This window comes from Anas acuta, chromosome 2, assembly GCF_963932015.1.
Source record: "Anas acuta chromosome 2, bAnaAcu1.1, whole genome shotgun sequence".
Taxonomy (NCBI): domain Eukaryota; kingdom Metazoa; phylum Chordata; class Aves; order Anseriformes; family Anatidae; genus Anas; species Anas acuta.
Window position 1 is genome coordinate 134,980,334 of NC_088980.1, and position 27,774 is coordinate 135,008,107.

Consider the following 27,774-nt stretch of genomic DNA (forward strand, 5'->3'; position numbering starts at 1 on the left):
TGGTCTCGCCCTCCCCCCGGCCGCCGTGGCCCCGCCCGTGGGGGCGGCGGGCGCGGCGCGGCTCCCTCAGCGCCTCAGCGGGAGGCGGCGGCGGCGGGGCCCGGCCGGGGCCGGCCGGAGGAGAAGGTTTTGAGGGTGAGGGGGGACAAAAATAAAAAAAAAGTCCCGAAATGGCGTCGTGCGTGGGCAGCCGGACCCTGAGCAAGGACGACGTGAACTACCGGCTGCACTTCCGCATGATCAACGAGCAGCAGGTGGAGGACATCACGCTGGAGTTCTTCTACCGGCCGCACACCATCACCCTGCTCAGCTTCACCATCCTCAGCCTCATGGCCTTCGCCTTCACCAGGTGAGCGGCACCGGGGGGGTGCCGGGGGGCGGGGAGGGTCCCTATGGGAATCCTATGGGGTCCTGGGGGTCCCTATGGGGTCCCTGTGGGGTTCTGGGAGGTCTCTGTGGGGTCCCCATAGGGTTCTGGGGAGGTCCTATGGGGTTCTGGAGGACCCCTATAGCCTTCCTATGGGGTTCTGGGGGGGTCTCTATGGGGTCACTATAGGGTTCTGGGGGTTCCCAATAGGAACCCTATGGGGTTCTGGGGGGTCCCTATGGGGTTCTGGAGAACCTCTATAGCGTTCTTATGGGGTTCTGGGGGGGTCTCTATGGAGTCCCTATAGGGTTCTGGGGGTTCCCTGTAGGAACCCTATGAGGCTCTGGGGGGCCCCTATGGGGTCCCTACTGGGTTCTTAGGGGCCCCCTCTGGGGTTCTGGGAGATCCCTATGGGGTCTTTATAGGGTTCCGAGGGGTCTCTATAGGAACCCTATTGGGCTCTGGGGGGTCCCTATGAGGTCCCTATTGGGTTTTAGGGGCCCCTATGAGGTTCTGGGGGATCCCTGTAGGGTCCTTACAGGGTTCTGGGCGGTCTCTATGGGGTCCCTAAGAGGTTCTGGGCAGCACGGCCCCTGTCAGGGTGGGAGACCCCCCTCAGAAGGGCGCCGCTCTTCTGTGGTGTTTGTTCAGACTTGGGTGGCATTCTCGCTAAAAATGAGCCTGTGGCTCCAGCAGTGCCCAAAAACGGCTTTTTACTAGGTTATCACGGAGCTCGGCGATGACATCACGCCAGCAGGTAACTTACCAAGGGTTCGTGGAGGGCAGGGACTGTTCTGTGTCATCGTTTTCACGCAGCGTGCTTTATCTGGGGCCCATCGCCCCTTGGCATAGGCCCCGGTACTGATAAGCGTAGCCACATTCTTGCCCCACCACAGGAACAGCCTTCACCACCGCAGTCGTGCATGGAAATAAAGCTGAGGACAGGCACAGGTATCTTCAGGAGCCTTATCTGTAAGCAAAAGGTATAGCAGTGCAGGCTACGGGGCACCTTGTGATGTTGTTCCAGGTTGTCCATGTCTTTTATTGCCTCCTGCTGAATGGGACTGTGAAGACAACATTAGCATCCTCCTCTAGGTTCAGTTTCTTGTGCAGTTTCTGGGCAAATAGGGATTCTGGAGAGGTTCTGGCTGAGCTAGTGCATCAGGGTTTGGGCTCGTTTATGCTTTAGTGATGTTGTGTGTATGTGATTACAGATTGCAGTGGCCTCATTCACTATACTCTGCTTTTGATAGAAGGACATCCTAACTCATCCCTAGGCCTCAGATACAATTCAGTGTGTAATCTTCAATATCTGAGAGATCCGTTTTTTTTAGTTAACTCAGAGATGTTTCTATGTGTTGGTACAATATCTAATCAGGAAGCCTTGCTGCGAGTGTTCCTCTTGCCTCATGTTCCCCTGTCTGATAACTTGTCCTGCTGTCAGGCTAATTTAGGTCAAATTGGCAACGTATTGGGGAATTCTCATCCAGACGTTGTTCTGAGGAGCTAATGGAATTGATTGCTCACCTTTGGGAGAAGAAAAGGCTCCTGCCTTTAGTTCTTCCAAGCAGAGGATGAGTCAGGCAGCAGCTTCGGGACTATGCACTCTTGTCGGCCCAAAGAATATTTCTTGAATTCTCAGGTGGTTTGTTCTTTTCTGAAGAGGATTGCTAGCTTTTCTCTCCATTTGTCTTGCTAGCTTTCTAACTTGCTTTGGTTTCATGTTCTTTCCCCTTTCTCTCTCTCTCTCTGCTCAGCCTCACTTCCTGTGTTTAAGTACCTATTGACTTCTCTTTAACACTTCACTGTTGCTCCTCTTGTCAGATTGTGGGAGTTAGTGTTTTTTTTAATGTGTTTTGTGTTGTTTTTTTTGTTTGTTTGTTTTTTCCTTCCCCTTTTCTGCTATTTCCAGCCATCACAGGAATTTCCTAAATCAGGGTGATACCAGAGCGTTGCCTCCGTTGCCTTATTTGGGACGCTGTTCGAGCCATATGTTCTTGAGAAGCTGAGGGAGGTGGGAATAGCTCCCCACGTGCTTCCAGTGTGTGCTCCCAGCTCTGGGCTTTCTGCTCCCATCAGCTTATTGCACGAGTCTCCAGTGGCTGCGTTCATATTTCCACCTCCTGTGCTCAGTCAGGTGTGCCAAATGATTCCTCTTCCTTGCTTCCCCTGTGCTGTCAGATGTTCCGTAACACTCCCGATCGATTTATAAAGCAGGGGATTTTTTTCCACATTACATTCGTACCAATGTTCAGCAAAATGTATTTTTTTCAGGAACTTCAGCATAGGCAGAGGAAATCTGGCTTCCCTTAAAGTCTCTCTTGCCTCCTCTGTAATTGTTCAGTGCCAGAAATACCCAAAGGTTCACGCAAACTTCCAAAATGCTTTTCCCTTGGATATACCAAGCCTCCCTTGGGATCAGTGGGAGCTGATGACACCGCCTTTGAGCTGGCAGATGAGGGTGAGACAGAACTCCAGATAGCAGTAATGTTCAAGGAGCAGTAATCAGAGTCCAGAGGAAGAAACGTGAGTGTTTTTAGCTTCTCCATTTTACAGCGTGGGGTAGTGGGCATTCTGTTTTTAAAGCACATCCTTCTGGTGCCTCTGACAATGGCTGCAGCTGCCGAGCTTGTTTCCTGCTGAACGAGCTAGACGCAGGCTCCTCTGCTTCCAGGCCTCACCCAGCGTGGAGGCACAGAGTGGTTCTTGCTTTCCCTGCCCTTTTCCTCCCTGGAGCATAGGGCTGTGGCCCTCTCCCAGCCCCAAGGCAGCCTGCAGGAGGGCAGCTGGCTGCTGGAGGGGATGTTGGTGGAGCACAGCAGCGTTTATGGAAGGCTTCTTTTCCCCTACACTCTAAATTTAGCGTCCTTGCTATTTTTACCCCAGTTCAGTGTCCTCAATTCTTCTCGTTGTGATTTAATACCTACTTCGTGTTTTTGCAAGATGCTTTTGGAATGCAGTGCTCTGGAACAGGGAGAAGATCAGGAGAGACAAAAACATTATGAAGTTATGAGGTGCTTTGTTTTTTTTATTATTATTTCTTCAGAAAGCGCCAGACTTGAAAAACGCATTTGTGAAGTGGGTTCAAACCGAGAGAATTTTCTTCCGTCCTCCCACACGAGCGTTAGAAATCTCATTTGTGCTGCATGAACACCGACATTTCAAAGTCGGCATCAAAGTTCCTGAGGCTAAGCGAGGAGATGATTTAGCACATTTTCCTGATTGCAGCTTGTTGTGATCGTGTCTTTCCTCCACCGGTTATTTTGCCTCCCTGTTTCCTTTGGTGTCCTCAAACCAACTCTTCTGGGCAAGCGTTGTAATTCTTATCTTAACTAGCACGCCGCAGCAGGTCTCTTGCTGCTACCTGTCTTTACCTGCTTCTGGCAAGGAGATCGGTTATCTAGCCCTCCTGAGAGGCACCTCCGAGCAAACAGCCAAAAATGCTTCTACCACTTGCTTGGAAAGAGCTGTGCGGTGATGTGACTTCAGTAATCTCTTCAAAATAAAGAAACCCGCCCAGTTGGTGGCACCAGTGACAGCCTGTGGTATTTGCGTGCATTAAAACAGGAACATGGCTTTGGCTGAGCCCTCGGGGCCTGAAGCTCTGTCTGGGAAGGGCTCTGGATGAGATGAGCTCTGGGGGTTGCCAGGGGAGCCAGAGTGAAGTCCTGGAGCTGGGAATTTGGGGCTGGCGTGAAGTGTCAGCCCATGCAGCATGGCTGCTGGAAAGTGACTGCGAATTCCGGGGTCAGCTGCTTTAAGGAAAATGCTGTAGGGGGTCCCCAAGGCCTGCAGAGAAACCATTCGTGTTTAATGTACATTTTGCTGCCGTACGGATGAACTAACACAGCGCTCAAATGTCTCCTCGTGATGAAAGTCTGCCATGGAGCTATTAAGGTTGGGTTCTGAGGGCAAGGGAAATAATTTGGCAAAGAGAGAGAGTTTATGGCTGCAGCAAATACGTCTAGTGTGGAGCACATTTGTGCTGTCACAGATTATTACCGAGCCATCCAGAAAAGTGACAAATGCTCTGCCAGAAAGAGCTGTAGTCCCTCTAAAGTTGTCTGGGACTCTTTTGTGTGTCGTGGGTTGGGGATAAATAAAGGAATTTATTTAAATAGATAAACTGATCACAGGCACATTGAAATTACCCAGATAGAGAAACTTTGAGCAGTAGTAGCTGATACATCGTGAAATATCAGTTGTGCTTTTTACTGTAGTTTGAAGCTTTTCTAATTTTATCGCTGAAGTCTCCTAGAAGCTGACTGCTGGTGAGAAGGCTTGGGTGCTGTCTTTGTTAATGTTGCTGCTGTATTCTTTAAATTCTACCTGCAAGAGAAAGAAGAGCTTGGTCAGGTGTGCCTTGAATTCTTAGATCTCTCTTCTGGTCATAATATGACAGTAGCACAAATAATACTCACATGTTATTCAGAACAGAAGGGGATTGCAGCATCAACCAAAACAGCAGAAGGGAAACTGGGAACTGCATCCAGGCTTCTAGAGTCTTGGTCACCATTTGCAGTGTAAAAATGCTTTTGATGATTTTTCTGTGAAAATTAAAACAGCGGGATTTTTTCACGTTACTTCAAATTTAGTTACTGTTAGAAGTCACTGCAGAAGCAATGCTTGTGGCTTGCAGGTGTTGATGATGTTTAAATGCCTTGTAAGAAAGGATAGCCAGAAGTGCAGAGTGAAAACCATTCACTGCAATTACTGTCTTGACTGGGTGCATAACCAGCATGCTTATTTCTTCTACTTATTTCCATGTAATCTTTTATTGAAGTAATTACATCTTCAGAGCCTTTCAACTTCACCTTCAAAATAACACTTTAACACTTTGATGTTTTCTTTCTCTCTCTCTCTTCAGAGATGACTCTGTCCCAGAGGAAAATATTTGGAGGGGTATCCTCTCAGTGATTTTCTTCTTTCTAATCATCAGTGTTCTAGCTTTTCCCAATGGTGAGTAAGGTCCATACATCATTTTTTGCAGCATGTGAATTTGCCTTTATCGCCACTACGTTTATTTTGATTAAAGTGCCACTTTTAAATGTAATTTTTCTCTACTCCTCTGAATTCCCTTATGTTAGGGCACAGTATAAAAATGGGTTGCAGTCGCGCTGAGTGGAGATAACAGTGAAGTGCCAGTTATTTATAGCTTGTCTGTACCTAACCAGGAAGTCGGGTTTTCAAAATCAGCGTCTATGTTTGCAGGTGCACAGCTGCAGCTCAGACTGCGAAGTAATGATGCTGCCAGATCCTTAAGTAATGTTTAAAAACACGCTGCCTCTGTGTGTTTTAGCAGAAGTGTAATTCTGCAGTAATTCTGAGATGTAACACGTAAATCACCTGGTGATGGTTAGGAACCCTCTACATCACATTACAATGTAAAACCACAGTTGCTCAGTAGACATTTAAGTCAGACAAAGATTTTGATAATTGTATGGGGAACAGAAGGTGCAAAAGGGGTAAAATCTGTGGGTGACACTTAGTTCTGCAGAGGAAATGCTGTCTTTCCTGTTTTTATTTATTTTAAATTTTTGCTCGTTGCTGTCAGCAAGAGCCTTATTCTTGGGTCAACTCCAACCAGTCTTAGGTTCGGCAGTGTTCAGAAATAAATGAACGGTAATTGTGCTCATGGCATGCTCTTGGGATGTATTTTTCTGATGTTTGAACATTATTAATTGATGGCTTTCACAAAGCGCTCCCTGAAAAACCAAGTGTGAGAGAAAAATGAACTTCATGCTTAACAACTGTGAAAGAGCAATCCACAGCGTGCACTGAAAAAACTAGTTGGCCACATCTCGCTCTCTAAATGTACATTTCGTGTTTAGATGTTTCTCACTTTTGCCAGACTCAACTTTTATGCTTTTTTGCATTAACTCAGGTGATTTTAATCGAATAAAGTCAGGTTAATCACTGGCTTTAAAGTAAATCATAGCGACACTGGTGAAGAGTACAGGGTACAGGTATTGCGCACAGCTATTAGATGTGTGATACTTAGTTTGGAAGTTTTAGGAGGCCTGTTTGCTAACGTTTCTTTGTCATCTGAAGGCTGAGCACTGTATTTCTTTGCTGGTGTGCAAAAAGAGTGTATTTGACTTCACTGAGAGCAAGCCATGAGTTGCTGTGGTCTAGCAAGCAGCAAGAGATTCTCAGCTGAGATATGGTATATGCTAAGCAAATGGTACACTACTGTTCTGGGAACAGCTCCCATTAAAATAATTGAACATTATATTTATGTCCTGCTAATTGGCAGTCTCTCTCCCCTCTCAAATCTGATACATTTTTTTTCTTAAATATACAGGAAGGAGCCCTAAAGTTTTGGGCATGTTATACAGCTTGACATAGAACTGATCTGTGCTTATGTCAAACTTGGGATGAGAAATGCCGTTCTTACTGACTGTTTTCTAACAGGCTTTTTGTTTACCCTCCACAGGACCTTTTACACGCCCCCACCCTGCAATATGGCGAATGGTTTTTGGTAAGTTTAAGTTGTGTTTCTGACTCAGTGCTTTGGCAGGACCGACCATTTTTCTTTTCCGATGAATGGATTTGTCGTGAAACATAATTTGTGTGTCAAACTTAGTGAATAACTCTTCCCTCCCACTTCTGAGCTGTTGCTTATAATCTGTTCTCAATTATGTTTGGGAACATCATTGGAGTTTCTCTATGTTGGGATGGTGTAAATTAAATCATCAGAAAAGGAGCATTCCCTCCGATTCTCTGTTTTAATCCTATTTTGTCTGTATGCTTCCGAATTCCTTCCCCACTTTACTGCCATCTCTTCCCAACTCAAAAAGATGTGTTTTTTTTGAGGCTACTAAAAGAACTAGCTTACTTCAAACTAAACCTGGTTTAGTAGAGTGTTTCTTTTCATTATCTGCAAAACATGCTATTTTTTCTTAAATAGCAGAATTGTGTAGTTGAATATGCATTTATTAATATTCCTAAGGTATATTTTTTTAATTTTTTTTAAATTTCAGCAAAATTACTGTATGTATGGGAAAATAATTCCATTAACTGCAGTAGCTACCAAGTGAAATCCTGCTCCTTAAACACCTGAACTACATGGCAGGAACATAAACATTTTAAAAATAATCTAGAGTTCACAGAGCACAGCCTAAATGTTAAGCATATTTACAGGGAATTAGGCGGATTTGGTTTAAAAGCTGCTCCCTTTCTTTTTAACGGGACTATGAATGTCCCTCTCTCCTGCCACTTCACAGAGCTAAAAATAAGTAGCTTCCCAAAGTAGCTGATTACTCATCTGTTGACATTGGGAGGATACTGCTGATTAGATAGTACTGGTTAAAGAATCCTGCTCCTTTTGAAGCTGGGGAAACGCAGGTCCTACTGCACACTTCCGATTACAGCAAATGTAAATTAAAAGAGCTTTCCCAGGCAGAGCTTGACCCTCTGTATTTCTGGGGAAAAACTGCAAGGAAAATCACGAGTGACATCTTCCCATCTGTAATCCTGCTTCCTTTGGTATGACTTACTTAGCCATACTAGAGGTCTCAGATCTATGCAGTCGATGAAAGGCAGGAATGGCACATCTTCAGCATTTCAGGACGCACCCCCACCCCCAGGCTGCACTTATTTTAGTAGTTTGGCATCTGTTTACCTGATGCATTTTAGGGACACGCTGCATAAGACAATATAGGCTGTCTGTACACGTGTGCACTTGAATGGAAATTTTCTAGCACGTCCTGGGGGTTAATAACAATTCAGTTCTTCTTTTCATAATTGCTATAGTCTGTTTTGGATGGCAGATACTAAGTTTTTATTCATGTTAATTTTTCTACCCTCCACGACATCACTGCAGGATGCAAGTAAGTTTGAGTGTTAGACTTTAGAATTGGTGTGTTTATGTGCCTCTTCCAAATGTGGTCATAGATATCTGTGAACTTGGGAGTAATGTAAAGATGTTCCCAAAAGCAGCTTCATCTATCTGCAGATCTACACCTGGGATCCTTCTTAACTTCATACAAGTTTTGATTTTTTTATAAAATCCATACTCTGACACTGGGAGGAGAGAGGAGGTAGTCTCAAATGTATCGGTGTTTCTTAATTTATAAATGTATGTAAGCATATCATCATCTTTATCTTCAAAAGCTTCAAACAGCCAATTTTCCAACTCACAGAAGTTATTCAAGCCTGCCAGTCCTCCAGTTTATATTTGTAACCACTCTTTGTTGTCAGATTAGTAAATTGATCTTGGTGCTGAAATCTGCATTTAGGCTTGGAGATTTGACCAACAAAACTTAAAGCAAAGGCAAAAAGCCAATCCAGTCCTGTGACCCTGATGTGTCTCCTACTACAGAGCTTCCTGATCACAGGCTTGTGTTACTCATGCCCAAACTGTCTAGACTGATTCTTTTTTGACTGGATTGATAGAGTTGAGCATACATCGTATCACGTGAAGCAGGAGATAATATGAAAGGCTGTGCGCTCAAAGATTACCACCTGCCTTGTTTCTTAAGCTGCTTTGCTTGTAGGCACTGTATGTAGAAAACTTAATCTGTGCAAAGTGGGCATGCCTTGAGTGCCTGTTTGAAAGCTTTTTGAACCTTCTATGTCCAAAAATGTTCTTGTGAATATGATTCTAAAGCAGAGTCTTTTTGCAGGTCTCAGTGTGCTCTATTTTCTGTTCCTGGTGTTCGTGCTCTTCCTTAACTTTGAGCAGGTAAAAGCAGTGATGTACTGGCTGGATCCTAATCTTCGGTACGCCACAAGGGAAGCAGATATTATGGTATGTATCCTCGGCACCTCATTGGACATTTTGGCTTCTTTAGGTATGTTTTGCATGGCTGGGAATGGATCAATCTGAATTTACTGGCATGTGCCATGCAAGATTTTGCCTGTACTTGATAAGAGCCAACGAGGCCTTTGTGTCAACTGCTATTTAGTGACATTGAAATCAGTTGGAGTGAAAAACAGTCTTCTGGGAGAGCAGATTCAGGAAAGGGGGAGGAAAAAAAAGGCTGTGCAACAGCAGCTGGGAGACAGGAGTGAGAAGCAGCCCTGCAGCCTGTGGAGAGGCCCCTGGTGGGACGTTTTGCAGGACGTGTGGTGGTGCTGAGGCAAGGGCAGCCTGCTGTTAGGGTGCTGGGAGGACACGTTCCTAAATGGAGCCTGAGCATGGGCGTTAGTGATGTTGCTGAGCAACAAAAGGGAGCTGAGACGAAGTCTGCTGGTAAACCAGGCTCACCTGGCTCTCCTGTCATTTAAGCTAGAAATAAATTCAAGTCAGGGGAGGACTAGTGTTACTGCTGGCACAGAACCACAGTACAGCAGATTTCCAGCCTGTAGCAGCAGCAGAGACTTCTGAACTACTGATCCCGATAACTGTCATTTAAAAAAAGTTGGAGTAAAGTTTTCAAGTGCAGAGATAATGGAGGCTGTAACTTGGTCTCTTCTTGTTCTGGCCAAGTTGCTTGTGTATAAAAGGAAGTTAAACACGTTTCACTGTATGACTGGCAGAGCGGCGGTTGAAAAGGTGATGCATCAGGTGGGGGGAAAGGTCCTAGTAAAAATATAAGCAAAAATACTTTTTTTCTCTTTCATCTGTATACCAGGGCAAGAGTCCTGTAAAATTCTGCATTCTTGTCTTCATGGAGACCAGGATTTAACCATTTCTCTACCATCCCTTTTTCAACTTGTTCATGGCTCGTTTGTGCAGGGGTAGCAATGATTCTGGCCTGAGGGAGAAGCCTTTCTTCAGCAGCTCTGAGCAGTGCTGTGTTGTTACCTGCAGATGGCAATGTATGTTTTAGGAGGGTTGAAGAGCAGAGAGCTTTTTACATGTGTATTTCCAGTTGGAGATAGTTCAATTTGTGCCCAGTGGCAAGACAGAACCCCCCAGATGCAGCTTCCTGGTGGAATCCTGATTTGTATCCTGCCTGTTTTAAGTGGACAGTGATTTCTAGCTCTCACTGTTAGAATGTAATGAGAGAACACATTTCTTTTGATATTGGTGACTGAAATATTAATTAAGATTCTTAAGGAATCAGCTGCTCATCTGGGTTTCACTGGGTAGAAATAAATTTGCTCGTTCTAGTGTTTCTGTAGTTTCCTGTTCGTTGAAGTCATTTTTGTTTGTATCTTTAACAGGAATATGCTGTGAACTGCCACGTTATCACTTGGGAGAGAATCCTCAGCCACTTTGATATATTTGCTTTTGGGCATTTCTGGGGCTGGGCTATGAAGGCTTTGCTGATCCGCAGCTACGGGCTGTGCTGGACTATCAGCATCACCTGGGAGCTCACGGAGGTAGGGCACCCGTTTATCTCAAGAAAATACGTGACTTTTTAATTGTTCTGGAACAGAAGGGGAATGTTCCTAGAAGGATGACTCGCTAGCTCTCAGTACAGATTCATATTTTAAGCCTTATAAACCACGTGCAGAGCAATTGGTTTGGTCGCAGTAATGGAGAACAACAATCTGGGCTTTAGGTAAGTTGGGCAGATGATGGTTTACTTAAATAGAAAGGAAGTCCTGGCAGCGTATTGTTGCTGTCCATACTTTGTATTTCTGCTGTAATAGGAGCCAAACCTCATATTATTTCAGGTGCTGATTTTTATACCCTGATTCTGAGTAGCTTTTTCACCTTGTAATACCTGTCATCAACTGTCATGATCCCCTTACTCCAAATAAAATAGCATTTAAACGTTTTATATGGTTTATACACCATACAAGTGTTTTAAATACTGCACAGTAAAAAGGAGTTCTGGAATCCCCGAGGGAAGTGAGAGGACTCAGGGAGAAGTCTATATGGAGCAGCAGAACATCATTCAGTGTGCTGTTCTCTGTCATGAGGCCAGAGGGCATAGCCACTTGTTTAGTTAAATCATACCCCACAAGCCTCATTTATTCATGTTCACTGACATAAAAATGTGGTTTTTATTGAACCAGGATTTAAATTATTTCATACCCATTGTAGTCCCCTGTACCATGGTTTGGGGGACGATTGACTTCTTTTTGTTACCCAGCTTTACCACAATTCTCCCAAGCATATGTTTCAGTCAGTTAAAATAGGATTTAAAAGTGTCAAAAGTTATTTAAAATAAACCCTATTGAAACCTAACTTGTTTTAGTCAATTGACTTGCTTGGACTGATGATCTTTATTGTTAGATCTGTTTTGAGAGTTCAAGCTGATTAATTAGAATATGCATCACCAACAATGCAAGGATGTGTTTCTATAAAAAATGAGTTTCATGATATTTTTTGATGGGACAATTCAGAGAAAAAAAGTCCACATTTTATCAGCTTTGGGGGCAGTGTAGTTTAGCCTATCATACTTAAGATACCAAATGTCGATAGAAACACATTAATTTAATCTTTAAAACTAGTTTTCTATAGGGCTCACCTTCTTGAGAACGCTTGGCTTATCTGACAGTGCGTTTATAATTCAGAAATGTAGATAAGGATCTAGTTGTCAAACTAAATTTCTGGGTTTGAAAATATTGGTGCCATGAACTCATATTCAAAAAATATTTTTGTTCTGTGGCATTCAAGGATACGCTGGTTTTTAAGCCATTTTGAAACTATTTTAAGCTCAGAATTTCACAAGTACCCATTCACAGAGAACAGCTTTGGTGGTTATTGTACTCGTTTTTCCCTTTGGAAAAGAAGTTTTAAATTTGGATTTGTTTCACACACTCTCTTATCGTTCAGCTGATCTTTACACAACCATCGTCTTCAACTTGACACCGCACGGGGTGTCTAGTGTTCCCACTTGCTGAAAGGCAGATCGTGGGGACAGACAATGTGTTGGGTAAGGTTCAACATATGGAGGGGTTATCACCACCCAAATGGATTTTTAATGAATTGGTTAATTCAGGGGAGTCATTAGAAACCTGCAGAAGTTATCGGGGCAGTTACGGAGGGATTTAGCTGTGCATCTCCTGTTAGCATTAATGGCTTTGAGCTGGCTCCCCCTTCTGAAATGGGACACTTGGCTCTCGCTGCTTACTATCGGATTAAAGCTGGGACATGGGCGGGCCTTGGTCTCTTGTTCTGAGAAAGCAGCGAGCAGCTCAGACAGACTGCCTAACACCTGTGGTCTGCTCTTTGCTGCCTCCCTATCTGTAACTTCTGGTGCCTTTGTCTGGATTATTGCATACTGGGATTCATAGCCTAGTGTCCCTTTTGGTGTTAAACTTACTTGAAACATGAAAGGGAAGCCGTCTGTAGCAAGATAACAAGCAACATTGTCTAGCTTAAGGCCTGAAGAGAACTCAGTTTTCTTCTTTACAGGTTGAAATTCAATATAGCATTGGCAGAGGCAACCAAGCTGCTTTGATACATTTTGCAAGAGTTTTCAAAGGAAGGGTCACTTGTCAACATCAGGCACTGATTTATTATAACTTGACCACTAGTCATTCATCCTGTATAGCAAGAACGTTCTTCTTGTTCCTTTTGACAGATCTGATTTTTGGGGGGTATTTTATTTATACGTTTGTCAACAAAAGATGCTCTGCCACCAAATTGCACCAATAATCTTCCACAGACACACGAATCAAATTATGTATGTTCGTTTACTGACAAAATTTGTGCCATGCTTATCAGAGGGTTATTTAGTTAGCAATTTGTTTTGTTAAGCTTCTGCATGAGTATTTCAAGGGGACAGTTTAACAGGTGGCTTTCTTGAGTGCCAGTCCACAGCTAGATTTTTTTTTTCAGTCTTAATTTTTGGGTTGCTCTGATTTTTTTTCTTTATTTTTTCCCCTTGTAGAACAAATAATACAACTATTTTCCTTTTAAAGGAGGATGACAAGAGCTGAATCCATCTCTCAGTAAATTATGCTTGTATCTTGCCTCAGCTGTTGCCATCTGGCCAACTGTCCTCCTCCACTCTACCAAAAGCTATCAAATGTATCTGTAAACATTTTTAACTACCTTACTGATGCCTCATAGCGGTCTTCAGTTAAGCTGAGGATTGAGTTCAGAAAGGAACTGATTGCTAAAGAAGTAAATCATTTTCCAGGGGAAATTTTTAAGGGCTTGAATTTTGTTTTGCTCTTTCCCGGTGGTGGCAGCTTTTCAGTCCGACACTGAGTTGTTCCTGGGTTATTTCCCAGTATCTTCGTCTTAAAATCACCTTCACAATTAGTACTTACCAGTATGCTCTTAACTGCTGGAGCCATTCTGGATCAAGTATGGCAGCAAAGCTTGTAGTGTCTGAGTTACTGGTGGACTCTAAATCTTCTTACAGTCACTAAATTTCCCAAAAAAAACAGTAAATGAAGGAGTTTTGAGATTTTTTTTTTTTTTTAAATCAGAGCAAGTCTTAAGTCCTGAATTCCAACACATTTTAGTGCTGACAGCTATTTAAAAATCTTTATGTACAGCATTGCCCCAGCAGGGAATGGTGAGAAGGAGCCCTGAGGTCTTACATACTCTTACCCAAGGCCTTCCAAAGTTAATGAGAGGACTCCCATCAAATTTCAGTGATTGTGGCTCGTGTCCTTGAAGTATGGCATGTACTGAAATGCTGGTGTTTGGATGTGTTCTTAAAAATGAATTTGTATTAATTCTGTGCTGTTCCTCACCCAGACTCTTCTTTTTGCTGTATTCTGTAGCTCTTCTTCATGCACCTTCTGCCTAATTTTGCTGAATGCTGGTGGGATCAAGTCATTTTGGACATCCTGCTTTGTAACGGGGGTGGCATCTGGTTGGGCATGGTAGTTTGTCGTTTCTTGGAGATGAGGACCTATCACTGGGCAAGCTTCAAGTAGGTCTAAATTAAAGCTTAATTAAATATTCTTTAATATTAAATTGTTTGGAAAATAGACATTCTTTGCATATGTAAAATGCATGTAGTACAGAAATGACATGCAATCTGCACGTGCTAACAGTGCTGTAAATTTATTTTGTCTTAAAAATCCTTTTCATATTAATATTACTTTAGAGCATATCTTTGTAAATATGGTTATGTATATATTTTTCTTTGCAATCCAAGTTACAATTATTGATGCCAAATGAAGGAGGGGGGAGGAAGTAAAGCTATTTGCATTTTCAGCTTATTTTATAGAAATAAAACTTTGAAGAAAGCAGTGAGCAAAGCTAATTGTAACTGCTTTTCTCCTTATACAGTGTTTGTAATCTCCAGATTTGGGTTTGGCTTGATGAGGCAGCGTGGCAGTCTGTTGATATAAAAAAGGAATCAGGCTGGTTGTACCTGTGTTGTAAATTACCTTACCCCACTGCTGACCCTCCAAAATAAATGATTTATTTGCAAAATAAAGTAGCATTTGCTGTGTAAAAGGGCAACAGCTTGTGGCTGAGTAGGTTCCAGTTCTAGCTCTCCCACTGTGGTTTCTTTCTGTTGTTTTTGCCCACCTTCTCCCACCTCCTACCTTTGTTCATTGCTCTGAGAACCATCCAGCCTTCAGCCTCAATTCAGTTTTCCCACATTTCAGTTCAGACAGAATAATGAGCATTACAGCTGATGTTCCCTCTGATTTTGGAGAGCTCACTGAGAATTAGAGCAGATAGCAGAGTATCTTTGGCAGAACTAGTTTTTATTATCCTTGTGGGATATTTTTCTTGTAGACTTTTTGGACCTTTAATGTGAGGAGGAACTGCAGAGAATGAGAAGCTTTTGCTTATGCCCTTTTGTTTTCTTTTCCCTTTTTTTGATGAATAAACACGGATCTTAAAGATCAGAATATTTCCCCCCACCCTGCCCCCCTTAACCTCTTTAACCTTAGATTCCACTAGCCTAAGAGAACATAAATATTACAAAAATGAAGTCTGATTTTTTTTTTTTTTCAGAAGGGACAGGGAAATAGGTTGAAAAATGACTTCTAACCCAGAAATCTCTTGATTTTTCTTTTTTTTTTTCTTAGAATTCCCTGTCCTTTGGGTGGTGTTGCTCATCTGAATTGTTACCAAAAGCAATAACCATAAGTCATCTGTCAGATGAACCTCCATTCCCTTTCAAAAGGGAATTTAAAAATCTGCTAGCTTATGACAGTGCTACCACATTTCTCTGGAAGAGAGTGCAGCTAAATACCAGAACAGCAAGGGCTGTGTGTGCTGTTAGTGCAGTATGCTTCACCCTGTGGAGCCAGCCTCTTAAACATTTGATGAATAAGAAATTTGACAGATCCTTGAAGGACTGATGTCCACGAGCTCTGGAACATCAGAGATATATTTGGCATTGGGATAAGAGCAGTGGCAGCATAGACTGAGGAGAAATATCCTCAAGATTCTTCAGGGTATTTGGAGAATTGTAATCCTCCTTTATTTTTCCTTCACGGAGAGAATGAGAGAAGTTTTTCAGGTAGTTACTGACTCAGGGTAGAGGTGGGTGGGCTTTCATAGTGTGTCCTGACCGAAATGCTTAACAGATCACATTTCTCAATTCCCCCTTGCCCGGTACACAGTTGTTTCTGTAGAGATCTTTGCTATCCAGCAAAAAAAAAGTGTGATGGTTCTGAAACATCCGTAACGTGGCTATTGTTTCTTTTTTTTCCCTTGCCTCTTCCTTGTCTTCACTCCAGCCATTCTCTTTTTCTAGGGATATTCACACGACCACAGGGAAAATCAAAAGAGCTGTGTTGCAGTTCACCCCAGCCAGCTGGACCTACGTCCGCTGGTTTGACCCGAAGTCTTCATTTCAAAGGGTGGCTGGAATCTACCTTTTCATGATCATTTGGCAGGTAAGAAGCAAATTCTGTGAAATCAAAGCTGCCATCAGCTCAGTTACTTATTGGCTGTGTTCGGCTAGAAGATATTCTAATGCAATGTATGGCTGTCACTGAAATGCACGATTAAATGAATTGATCATACAAAGCTAGTCAGGGCATTGTTCACAGGAGTTACATGATAGTTCGGGAGTGTAATTACAGAATCTGTGGAAAAGGGGGGAAAAAAACACAAATGCCACTGGCCATCAGTTTACTTTTTGCAATTGATACAGTTTTAAAAACTGCCAGACAGGTAGGTTTTGTTTGTTTTTTGTTTTTTCTTTCCCATTGACTTTTGGATGGATCACTGATCCTCACAATTCTGGCTGAGATCCAGCAAGACTCCATAATATGTTCCAGTTGCCTGCGTACGTAGTCAGGCAAATGCTGACAGAATTCACTAAAATAGCTTGTTGTTAACTTGCCGTATTTAGTTTTTGAAAGGACAACCAGAGGTGTTAAATCGTTTTTTGGGGGGTTGGTTGGTTTCTGTTTTAAATAGATAAGTTCTCTTCTACCCCTCTACAAAATTTGCCTCAGTTATTCATACCTGATCTGTATCTGAAAGATTCCAGAAGCCTTCTGCAGTGCAAGTTAGTATCTGGTCCAGGTTTCATGAGAGACTAAATGCTTTCACAGAGGTGTCTAGGGAAGAATTCCTTGTTTTAATGGCTCATTCCTTGCTTCTAGGCACTTTACATTCTCAGCCTAATAAGCAAGGCTACAGTGGAGCATTAAATAGTCCTTCTCTGTTTAAGTTACCATATTAATCCACAATTTTTTGTAGTAACTCATTAAGAGTTATGCAAATTGAACACTACTGACTGATTTTTTTTATTTTTATGTAGCTGACTGAGTTGAACACATTCTTTTTGAAACATATCTTTGTGTTCCAAGCAAGCCACCCTTTAAGCTGGGGAAGAATTCTCTTCATAGGAATCATTACAGCACCCACTGTAAGGTAATTTTTTTTTTTTTTTTAAACGTTCAGAGTAACTTGACTTCTAGGGACCCAAAAACAACATGTAATTTGTGAAAGATTGCAGTTCATTTCAAGGAATTTACGCTTTAGCCACCATGAAAAGCAAAAACAATCACCAATTCTCAATAAAGTGTCTTTTCTGCCCAAACTAGTAAGGTAAATTGTATGTAAACATCTGTGTTTCCATAGGGATGCAGAACCTGTCTGTTCCATCTTCTGTTTGTATAGCAGCTGCACACTTTATCCTTGAGGACTGGGTGCATGCAGAAGTTTGGGTTGATGAGTCAGATGCTCACAAAATTGTAGATGAGGGAAAATAGAGCTGTTGTTTTTTCAGAGTTCCTTACGTTGCTTGTCTACAGGAAACATTAGCATGTTATAAGATAGAGCATTACCTTATTCTGAATGATAGGACGTCATCTGTGCTCTGTTAACTTTTTTGTAGGAACTACCCTGCCTTTAGTCACGCATGCTATTTCACAGTCCTCTTTTTTTTCCCCCTGTGACATAGCTGAATGTAGACAGAATTCGGTTTTGATGTTAAGAAATGAGGATTCCCATTCACAAGTAATGTAATGTTACCTTGGACAGTTAAATAGCAGCCATGCATTGCTTTATTCCTAAAAGTGTTTTTTTGAAGCTGGTAGTCACTGAAGTTATGTGCGGTGATTTCACACTGTTAATTAAATCACCTTAAACATCCTATAATCTCCTAAACGAGTTTTCAGGTGTTTTATGGCACTTCACAGCCTGTAGAGATCTTTATTCTTAAACAATCCTTATGTTGTTTGATTAACAGCGCTTGCCTTCCCCGTCTGTCAGCAGAAATCAGACACTGAGGAAAGGAACTTTGTTCTCATTTACTTAGGGTTCTCCTCTCTTTTAAAAGAGAGGATTTTAAAATTCTCTTAAAAATTTAGGAGCTCAAAGAAAACACAGCAGAATTTTCTCACTACTTAGTCTAGAGACCAGAAAAACGTGCTGGGTAGAGCATTCACCCAGGATATGGGGTAGCCACATTCAGTTACTTCCAAGGTTTAAACCCACATCTCTCAAAGTGCAATTGTTAGCAAATTGAAGAGAAGCTGTGGAAAAAAAATGGGGATTTTCTAATTCTGAAGCTGTTGCTTGTTGCCTAAAAGAACTGGAGATTCAGTGGAGAGACAGGAGGCTCTGCTAGCCTACTAGTTTGGGTACTTTCCCAGTCCTCGCTCTCAGGATTGTTTTCTGTGTTGTTTCAAGCTATTTGATCTATGTGATAATCTGTCCTGCTAGAATTGGAGCCATCTGGTAGACATCCAGCATGATTGCATGTGAATTCAAGCATCAGCACTTCATTTTCAGTGCAGATCCAGTTGTAACATAAACTAGGTTTCTAAATGTAAATATTCTGGGGACTTTCAACATCGCTGAAGAATTTTCTTGTGTTTTCCTTCGCAGGCAGTACTATGCCTACCTCACAGATACGCAGTGCAAGAGGGTGGGAACTCAGTGCTGGGTGTTCGGGTAAGTGTTCTTGCTGCGTACAAACCTGAAGCACTTGAAGAGGTATCCAGGAATCCAGCACAGAAACAGGCTTGAAACTGGATGAAGCCAGTTCCTGTCTTGTAGTTCCTGTCTTGTAGTGGTTTTAGTATAAATAACAGTAAAGAGAGAATTTTTTTTCTTTTTGCAAGTTCAGAGGAAAGGAAAATTCTGGATTTAGAGGTAGAACATGAGAATTGATGGAATGAGTAAGGAGAAGAATAAAAGGAAGATCTAGAAACTGCTGGATAAAGCTAGCCTCCTTCAAAGTAGCACTGGCCTTGCTGCCTGTATTCTCAGTCAGGTGAGAAGGACAAAGCTTTTGCACCTACTGCTTTTCTGTCATTAGAGTAACATTTACCAGGCTGTCGAGGTGGGCACTGCTGCTATTTGAGGAATCACAACAAAAGGCGGTGAAACAAACCACAGTTCTTAAAAACTTCTATTCTGTTCTCGAAGAGGGAAAAGAATAACGCTGCGAATAATGGTTACCTTGACTACGATCTCTTTCAACATCTCTTAGAGACCTTTAAATGAAGAGTTCGCAGGATTGCTTCTGGTGAGAACTTCCTTCTTTAGGTGGTTTGACTGAAATGCAGCCTTCTGGAAACCAGAAGCATATGCTGTTGTGGTACTGTAAAAGCTTGCGAACAAACAACCCAGTAATGTCCCTCCTGGTTTATGACTTGGAAGCTTACAAACGGGCAAGCATAAAAGATCCTAAATCAAGTCTTATGAAAAAATACACGTCAATTTTAAGAAGCTATTAAAGAAGCTCATTTCTGATGGCAATGATTTTAAATGAAAACAGGCTTTTCATTCTCATTGTCAGGATTAGTGTATGTCTTATCTCCAGTTGTCTAAATCATTTTTGTGCTTAATAGAAGCAGCTGTTGCTTAAATTAGCGTAGCATTTCAATGAGCCATAAAATGCTCAAATTTAATTTAGTTACAGTGCTCTGCCAAACTGCCCCTCACCTTCATTGTTGGTCTCGGGGATGTCCCAGCATTTAAGGAATTGCTGAGCTGGCAGGCTTGTGTCCAGGGACACTGTATCACCATAAGCAATACCCATTTTTCGGCAGTTAGTTGAGATGAGAGTGGAACACGCTGCAATGTAATTGAAGGGACTTCTAGTCTTGCTTTAAATGTACCCTGGAGAACATGACACATGTCTCCTTGGGTTTGGAAGGACTTAAATATTCACCTCTTTCACTGAGATTCCACCTTCTTGGATGGATCTATTACTGTCTTCAACTCATGGTCATAACATCCAATGGATATTCAAAAGGTAGTAACTTTTTGTTCTTGTTTAGGTTTATTAGAGCTGAGTAGGAGTAAGTAATGTATTCTGTAAGCCTAAATCCCCTTACCTGGGGAGGATTGCCCGATTCTCCCTCCTCAAAACATGCATTATGATCACTAAAGGGAGACTGCGACATACATAGTCCTTAAAAAGGCATTGGCTTTTTTTAATGATCATTACAGAGTAATCTGTCTTTTGGATTTGGATGTTAATTTAGTACCAAAATAACTAATCAATCAAATAGTTAATGACTGCTTAATTTACAATTAGAATCAAATAAACTTGCTCTGTTTGTGCATAAACATCTGAGTAGTGACAGAGCAACTGAATTACCGTTTCAGAGGTTCACATTTAAATACAGACATTTTACTGAAATATGTATTTAAATGATTTAGGAATTGAGATGTTTGTATGGAAGAAAAAACATTCTTTTTAGCTACAGATGGCAATCTCAGAGTCATATAAAAGATGCATATTAAACTGTTTTATAATTTGGAGGGGGGAATTTTCAAAGTCTGTGCTATGAAGGAAGAAAGATGCGCTCCCTATTTCATCCAAGAGAAACAATGTCTACATATTCTTTTACAAGATGAAGGGAGACATAGTTCTGAATGTTTGTTTTCTGACTCAAATCATTGAGGATGGATTACAGCAACTATCATCCTTGGTTCAAAGCTCTCACTGAACATGTTTGTCTAATAAGTCAGAAAATAGATATTCAAATAAGTTTTTGTGATTGCATATCTGCAGCCTGATCTAATTGTGGAAAGTGTGCACAGCGCAAGTATTTTTCATGCTGCTTGTTGCTGTAATCTGCTGGAAAAAACAGAGTAACACCAGGAGTTGGAAGCTTTGGATTTATAGCCCCTTCGTTCCACCCCAAGTGGCAGAGAGGACTCCATAGCTTTGAGCCTGACAAGATGTAAATACCTGGTGATGAGGGAGAGATGGAGCTTGGTTTTATTCTTACAATGTTGGCTAGGAAAGTAAATACAGCAATTTTTTCCTCTCACATTTCTCCACAAATCCTCTAATATTACAGCGTGGACCTGGGTTTACATGTAAACCAGAGCAAATGTGTGGGCTCTCAGAGAATTTGGAATACTGTTTCATGTTGTTTTTCTCATTAAAATACTTCTGAAGTGAGCAAAGTAACCTATTTAGAACTGTAGTAAATCTGTGTCCTGCAGAGAAATATCCAAAGTGTAGTTCTAGCTCACCCAACAGGGAGTCTATTGGTCGTTCAGCATGCAAAAGACATTTCTATCTGGTGAGGGCTGAAGCACAGTGGTAGGTATAAACAGAAATTCTCAGCTATTGGCACACATTCCTGCTTGTTCCTTGGACAAGCAGAGGCTTGTGGAATTGTGGCCTACTAGCTTAGCATTTTCTGTGGGCTGTTTATGCTGAAGAAAAATAAAGAATGAACAATAAACTTGCCAAAGATAAACTTGCCAAAGACTTTGAGTTAATGCTGTTGTTGGGGAGATGTGTGCTCGCTAGAGAGTAGTGCTTGTTTAGAGCTGACCATCCCAAGCCTGGGCTGTGGACATGAGAGTTAAGTCCTTTGTGTTTGTAACCACTTTTTTTTTTTCTTCTCTTTTTCTTGTATTCACTCACAGGGTTATTGCTTTCCTTGAAGCTATTGTGTGCATAAAGTTTGGACAGGATCTTTTCTCCAAAACACAAATCCTGTATGTTGTGTTTTGGCTTCTCTGCGTGGTAAGTGAGATTTCTCATGTGAAACATAAGGCACAGCAAAGGCATTGAAAGCATCTAAATAGCTTCCTCTCTGGAACATTGGCAGCAGGGGATCCTTGTGAGGGAATGCTGGTAAAGAACTTTGTGCATGTCCCAGGAAGAGCAAATATGAGATCGTTTAGAACTACTCTGAAGAGATAAGAATAACTTTTTCCTTAGTTCTTGACCTAGTAGAATGTAGTCACTTAACCAGTACTTAACAAAGAAACAAACTGTGGTTATAGATCTTAGCTTTATGAGAGAAAATGACAGTTCAGTTGAGGATAATCTGGGAGCTGCTTCCGATGGTGCCCTCTGGAAGAGAACAGGAGTTAATGAATAGCATTAATAAGTAATGCATGTTGCTTCACACTGAAGTCTTACAACTGCAGAAGCCCTGCTTTATCAGGCAAATTGTTTTCACTCAGCCTGCAGCTTTCTGCACTTCAGTGTAATTACTGCAAATGCAGCTTGAAATGCCCATTTTACAACAGCAAACACGTTAGTTAGTCTTGCCCAACTTGTAACTCTGATGCCAAACACATTTTAATGAAAACTAAGGCATTTCTTCTGGGCTGTGACAGTTAAATGCTTCTCCCTTCTGACTGGGAACACAGTTCGAACAGGTGATAGGAAGTCGGAATTGATTGTTCTGCTATTTAGTGTATCCTAAAGTTGGAGCCCAAGTTTTAATTGATGTGAAAAAAGATGCAGAGAGAAACAGAGCATGAAAGTCTCCAAACATGGAATCTCCAGGAATTCAAAGATTTTTGAACTAGCAAGGAATTTTGGAAAAATAAGTAAATAAGTAGTTACATTTGTTTTTCCTCTCCTTCCTTGTTTAGGCCTTTACAACTTTCCTGTGTTTATATGGAATGGTTTGGTACGCAGAATACTACGGCCACCGAGAAAAGGTACTTTACTAGGATGCCTGGTCTTGTTTTATACCAGAATGAAACAACAAAGCTACTAGATGTTAGGATCCTTTACCAGAACTAACATACGTGGGGGAGAGGGGGATGGTTTGGAGCCTTAACTGAAGTCAATAGAAAGAACTCTGAATTCAGTGAGCCTTGGACAGATCCCAGCTTACACGGTGGTTTCTAAAGAATGTTGTCCTCTTGGATACCCAAAACGAGGCTGTAATTTTGGCAAAGCATTCAGGGACGAGTGGTCAGCTGCTGTTCCCATTGTACAGGTGGAATGCTAGGGGAATATTAAGAATACTGGGTTACACAACAGATCACCTGGCAAGTGGTGAATTCTTACTGCACCATCTATGTCGTACCTCTTAACTATGGAGGGAAACATCCGAAGTGCTGGTTGTATGTTTTATCAGGACTTCTGCCACAGTTTCAATCTACAAGCCTGTGCTGGTCTCAGGAATCAGCATCCCAATGACGTGTGTCCCTCTTGTGTTTTGCAGACCTTATCAGAAAGCGAAGACAGCCCATACAGTCCAGATGCTTCCTGGCTTCATTCTAAATTCAGCAGAGGTATCGGCACTTATACATGTGTGTTATTAAAGGGGGAGCATTAATGCTTAGCATTAGATAATAAGGCTTGAGAAACTTACCTGGGAGACAGCTGGACTTCCTTAAACATCCCTGCAGAAGCTACACAGATAAATCATCTACAAAGCTATTTGGTTTTACTGCCTTTTTTTCTTCCAATTCTAAGAAATGTATGTATTTTTTTTCATGGAGCAGTTTCTTTTTTCCCCTACTATTCCAGATCATTCTTGGAGGTTTAGGACGTTATATATTTCATAAGTGTTCTGGATGGGTTTTCTACCTAAACATTGCATGTTTGGTTTTAAATATGAGTGCAAATTATACTTCTATTCCTCCTTTTTAAGAAAGTAAAGTATGTGCCCTGGAGCTTATGTTCTTGCTGACACTTGCCTAGTTAGTGCAGCACTGATAGTCATAAACAGCTTCTTCTGTACTTAGAGGCAGCCCACCTCTAACTTCTTTTCCCTACACTAGAGGTCAGTTAATTTACTCTTCCTCTTACTCTTTAGTGTGGGCTTATTGAAAAAAATCAAGCTTCACATCTGGAGGTGACCTGTCAGAGCTCACGCTCCAGATGTGTTAGTATCATTAAAATATTTCTTATTTACCATATACTTTAAAAACATCTACAATTGAGCTTTTATATACCAAATGTGATTTCTCTATATGCAGATATTAACTTATTCTTAGCTTTGTGCATTTGTGGACTTTTATTTGAAGAAAAATTGCTTGCACTTGAAAAGTATCTCCTTTATACACGCTGGAGAAATCTAGCCAAGCAAAATTTGTTCTCTGACTTTATCTGTTTCTTCGTTAATTGTGAACTTAACTTCTTCCGTGTTTTGCTCTTGGATCCTTCTTTCAGTCCCCATTGCCTCCCTTTGCTTTCTCAGAGTCAAACACTGCCTGTCAAGAAAGACTGAATCTGTGACTTCAGTCTCATAGTTCTTCAATTCTGATAGTAACAAAACTTCTGCCAGTAAAAAAAAAAAAAAGTGTAGAGATCTGAATTATTGATGTCATTTCAAAATAGAAGATGCTTCACCACTATACTCTGCTGTGAGAAACTTCTGAAATCTCTTGTACGAGGAGGAATTTTACAGTTCTTAAATTTGTTTTCATTCTTTTTTGTAATTAGGCCACTAGATGGAGCAGGAGTACCAGTTTGTATTAGCTTGAACTACTCCATACTGTAAATGCTGTAGCTCCAGAAAGCCTTCACTGTCTTTCAGACAAGAACTTGTCAATGTCAGATAGTCAAAAAGTGTTTTATTTCTCAGCAGGTGCTGACAATAGCCCACCAAAACATACGGTCAATAGTGAAAGCCACTCATCTCGGAGGAGGAATCGGCACTCCAAGTCAAAAGTAACGAATGGAATTGGCAAGAAGTAAGAAAGGTGCCTGAAGATACTCTACGATGTGATTAGAGATGACAAAGAAAATCAGACCTGGTTCTGAGCTTCCAAATGGAAGATTGATATATTTTTTTTTAAATTTAAAATTTAAAAAAAGAAAGGCGTTGAAGAAAAGGATGGTCAAGAGGGAGCCACCGGTGTTGTGCAACTCATCGCCTGCTGATACTTGCCATTCACTGATTTAAACCTAGTTTCTTCAGCATGTGGCAACAAAAGCTAATGAAGAGTATGCTGGAAAGAAAAGTAATTTTATCATAGCAGGTACACCCTGTTTTGTGTTCAGGTGTTACAAGTGCATTTTAATATCGTAGCTGAGGCCATAAACATGAAGGTTAGTAAACTGATAATCAGTTTGCATGGTTGATTGGATTGTTCTGTTTCACTGTGTTCTTGTTGTTTTCTAGAAGAGTATGCAATCCTTTGACTAAAAGCCACTGCCCGTCTTTCTCACCACTAAACTTTTCTATATGACAGTTGGTAAATATTTAAAACGTCCATACACGTAGACAGCTGCTTGCTTTTATTTAAAGGCTCTACAGACCTGGTGACAGTGTTCTACCAGCTGAGAAATGGGTCCAGGTTTCTTGTAAATGATGTGAAATTGACCTTCAAATGCGGTCCTTTTGTTCTGCATTGTCCTTCTGCTTGACTGTTACAGATTCTATTTCTTTGAACGTTTTAAAATCCTTGTATAAAAACCTGTTGTGAAACAGAGAGGGCCGTGCCTCCTGCCCTCAGAGACAGATATCTCATTTAGCTGGTTTTTCTTTACTGCAGCATTTTGCATCTTCAAGTGCAAGTCTGCCATTCTTTCAGCCGTGTCACATTGCATTCAGTGTTCCTTCCTTCTCCCCTTTGATTTGCCTCTGCCTCAGCTGGAACCAAGAAATCCCAGCTTCTTCAGACTGAAAGCAGAAACTGCTTTGAAGGCTCTGGTGCCCTACCAAGCCTGATGATAAGGCAGGCTTGTTTTTTTTTTGCTGGAGCCCAGTTGCTTACTACTTCCGTAAACATAATTATTTGTAAAGACTTGCTGAGGTCTTTGGTGTCTGAGAGCTAGCATGATATTTCTGTGATACACTGTCTTGGTTTGTACTTCCTATCATGCAGTTGGACACCCAACAGCAAAATGACTTTCATGCAGATTTTTTATTTTCTTTTTCTCGGGGAGTAGGCCGAGGGGTTTGAAATATTAAATCCAACGTCTAGTAACGTGGGTAATACTCCAGGTGTGACCATAATTATTAAATCAGGAGGTAAACAATCAAGAGCAATCTGTTCCTGTATTAAGTTATCAAAATGTTTTTGTGCCAATTAAATTTGGGGGTTGATAGAGGTAGGTAGCTTACGTAAGGGTAATTAATACCCTCAGCCACTAGTCTTCAGAAGAACCTGGGATTTTCTTTTTCTGTGAATAAGTTACTTTGATTTGCCACAGAGTAACGACGAAAGAAGATGCAGCAGAGACTTTATACAAGTGTATGATACTGTAAATAGGAGGAAAAAACAAGTATCCTGTGTAATCCATGAATTCCTGTGTGCCACAGATGATCGACATTGTCAATGCACTTAACTGTTGCTGCTGAACTCCTCAAAGGCCCTTTGCTCCCCACCCCCCTTTTCAATCAAGTAAGTGTACAACTTCAGAGGCCACACAGTGGAAGCTGCTAGATCAGCATTGCTACGGTGACATTAAACATTACGGGGGAAAAAACAATAGGAAGACTTTCAGGCTTTCCTGCAACTTCTTGGTTTTCATTCATATCAGCAGATCCGTGTATTATTGTCTCTTTCTTTGTGGTGTGCTGCATATTGATGAATGTATTTGTAGATTTCTTTGGATGTTCAGCTCGTTACTTTATTTCCTTGGTTAATAAGCCAGCCTGTGTAAGGCTGAAGAACGGCATTGTAAATTTTCTGTTGATCCAATACCAAAGCGAGAGGTTGGAAGCCGAGTGGTTTCGATCCAGTAAGTCCTGTGGCTGTGCAAGGTGAGAGCCTGTTTCGTACTTGCACGGTGTATGCACACCAGCTGTGTCTACAACGCTTACGTGTGCAAGCAGACACTGAAGTACACCATCTGGTTGCCTGTGGGGACAAGCACACCTCTTGTAACTGCAGACCTGGTGCTTCCGCTGCTGCACTGCACCCTAAAAACTGAAAAGGCAAATGCGAAGCGTTGTCTTGTTGGAAGCTGACTTCTCTATGCTGTTACAACAGCGCTGGCCTTGAAGAAATGTTGTTTGACAACATCTTTTTAAATATTTCCCGTGATTTTTTTTGTTTGTCTGTTTGTTTGTTTTTGCTACTCTTTCAGAGGGAGGGCTGGGGTGAGGGGAAACAAGTAAACTCTTCAAGTGCTGCTTGGAAAATGGTATTTCCTGTCCTCTGTCAACAGTTCTGCCTGGAATTCACACGTGTTCTCACAAGTCCTCTGCTGACTGACAACTGTATTTTCAGCTCCATCGTCTCTGGATGTGAGCTTTGCACTAGCAGGCATTGGAAAGGTGCTTTTGATCACTGCTGTAAACTTCAGGTGATCCCAGTTTTACCGTTTTACTATGCTACTGCTGAATTTGGTGTGCGCGCGACACCTACCGTGACAAATCACCGAGCTCTTTAGCAACAAGCATCCACGTATGAATCCTGCTGCTTGAACAGTATTTTGTAATAGTCACAGCTGCACTGTCCTGTTTTTAACTACTTATTCTGCCTCAACATCTCCTCCGTACTCTCCTGCTTCTGATGTTGTTTCTCTGTCCTCTGGTGATCTCCCCTGCTGCCAGTGAGGGAGCTGAGTTGGCCCTCCAGAGGCTGGCTGTCAGTCATTGAAGGGAGGCTAATTCAGGGCAGCAGGGCATAAAGCAGGGGGTTGTGGCCAGAACTTTGTGTAGTGGGCTAAATAAAAACGAAGAGTTTTAAGGTGCAGGCATGAAGTGAACCAGTGCTAGCCTGGAGTACTGGATTCCAGTACCGAAGTTGCTGTATAGGTTATATACAGCATCCAATTCAATAGTGGGAGTGTAATTTCAACCAGTGCTTTTGTTACTCTTCTGTGAAGATGACCATTTATTGTTCCATCTGTTAAAACTTGTACTGTTTTTTTACCATGTTATCACAAGAGGACACAGATGTTACCATGTATTTAATAGTTTTGAATAGAGTTGCTCTGTATCGATTGCAAAGTCTTGTATTTTGCAATAACTCAGTAAATCAACCCATGTCACCC

The 27,774-nt window shown here is 41.7% G+C and overlaps 1 protein-coding gene across 2 annotated transcripts; it reads left to right on the plus strand.

The window, feature by feature from the left end:
• The first annotated feature begins 22 nt into the window (after positions 1 to 22).
• Positions 23 to 27,774, plus strand: PTDSS1 (phosphatidylserine synthase 1). 2 transcript variants are annotated; one of them, XM_068672305.1, is made up of 13 exons: positions 23 to 349; positions 5,235 to 5,326; positions 6,804 to 6,848; positions 8,995 to 9,119; positions 10,481 to 10,639; positions 13,952 to 14,103; positions 15,895 to 16,036; positions 16,912 to 17,024; positions 18,486 to 18,551; positions 21,498 to 21,597; positions 22,461 to 22,529; positions 23,042 to 23,111; positions 24,413 to 27,774. In XM_068672305.1, the coding sequence occupies exons 1-13, from the start codon at positions 171 to 173 to the stop codon at positions 24,520 to 24,522; spliced, it is 1,422 nt and encodes a 473-aa protein (XP_068528406.1). In that variant the 5' UTR covers positions 23 to 170; the 3' UTR covers positions 24,523 to 27,774. The 2 variants fall into 2 exon arrangements, with proteins under 2 accessions (XP_068528406.1, XP_068528405.1); XM_068672304.1 differs by having other exon boundaries at positions 24 to 349; positions 24,410 to 27,774.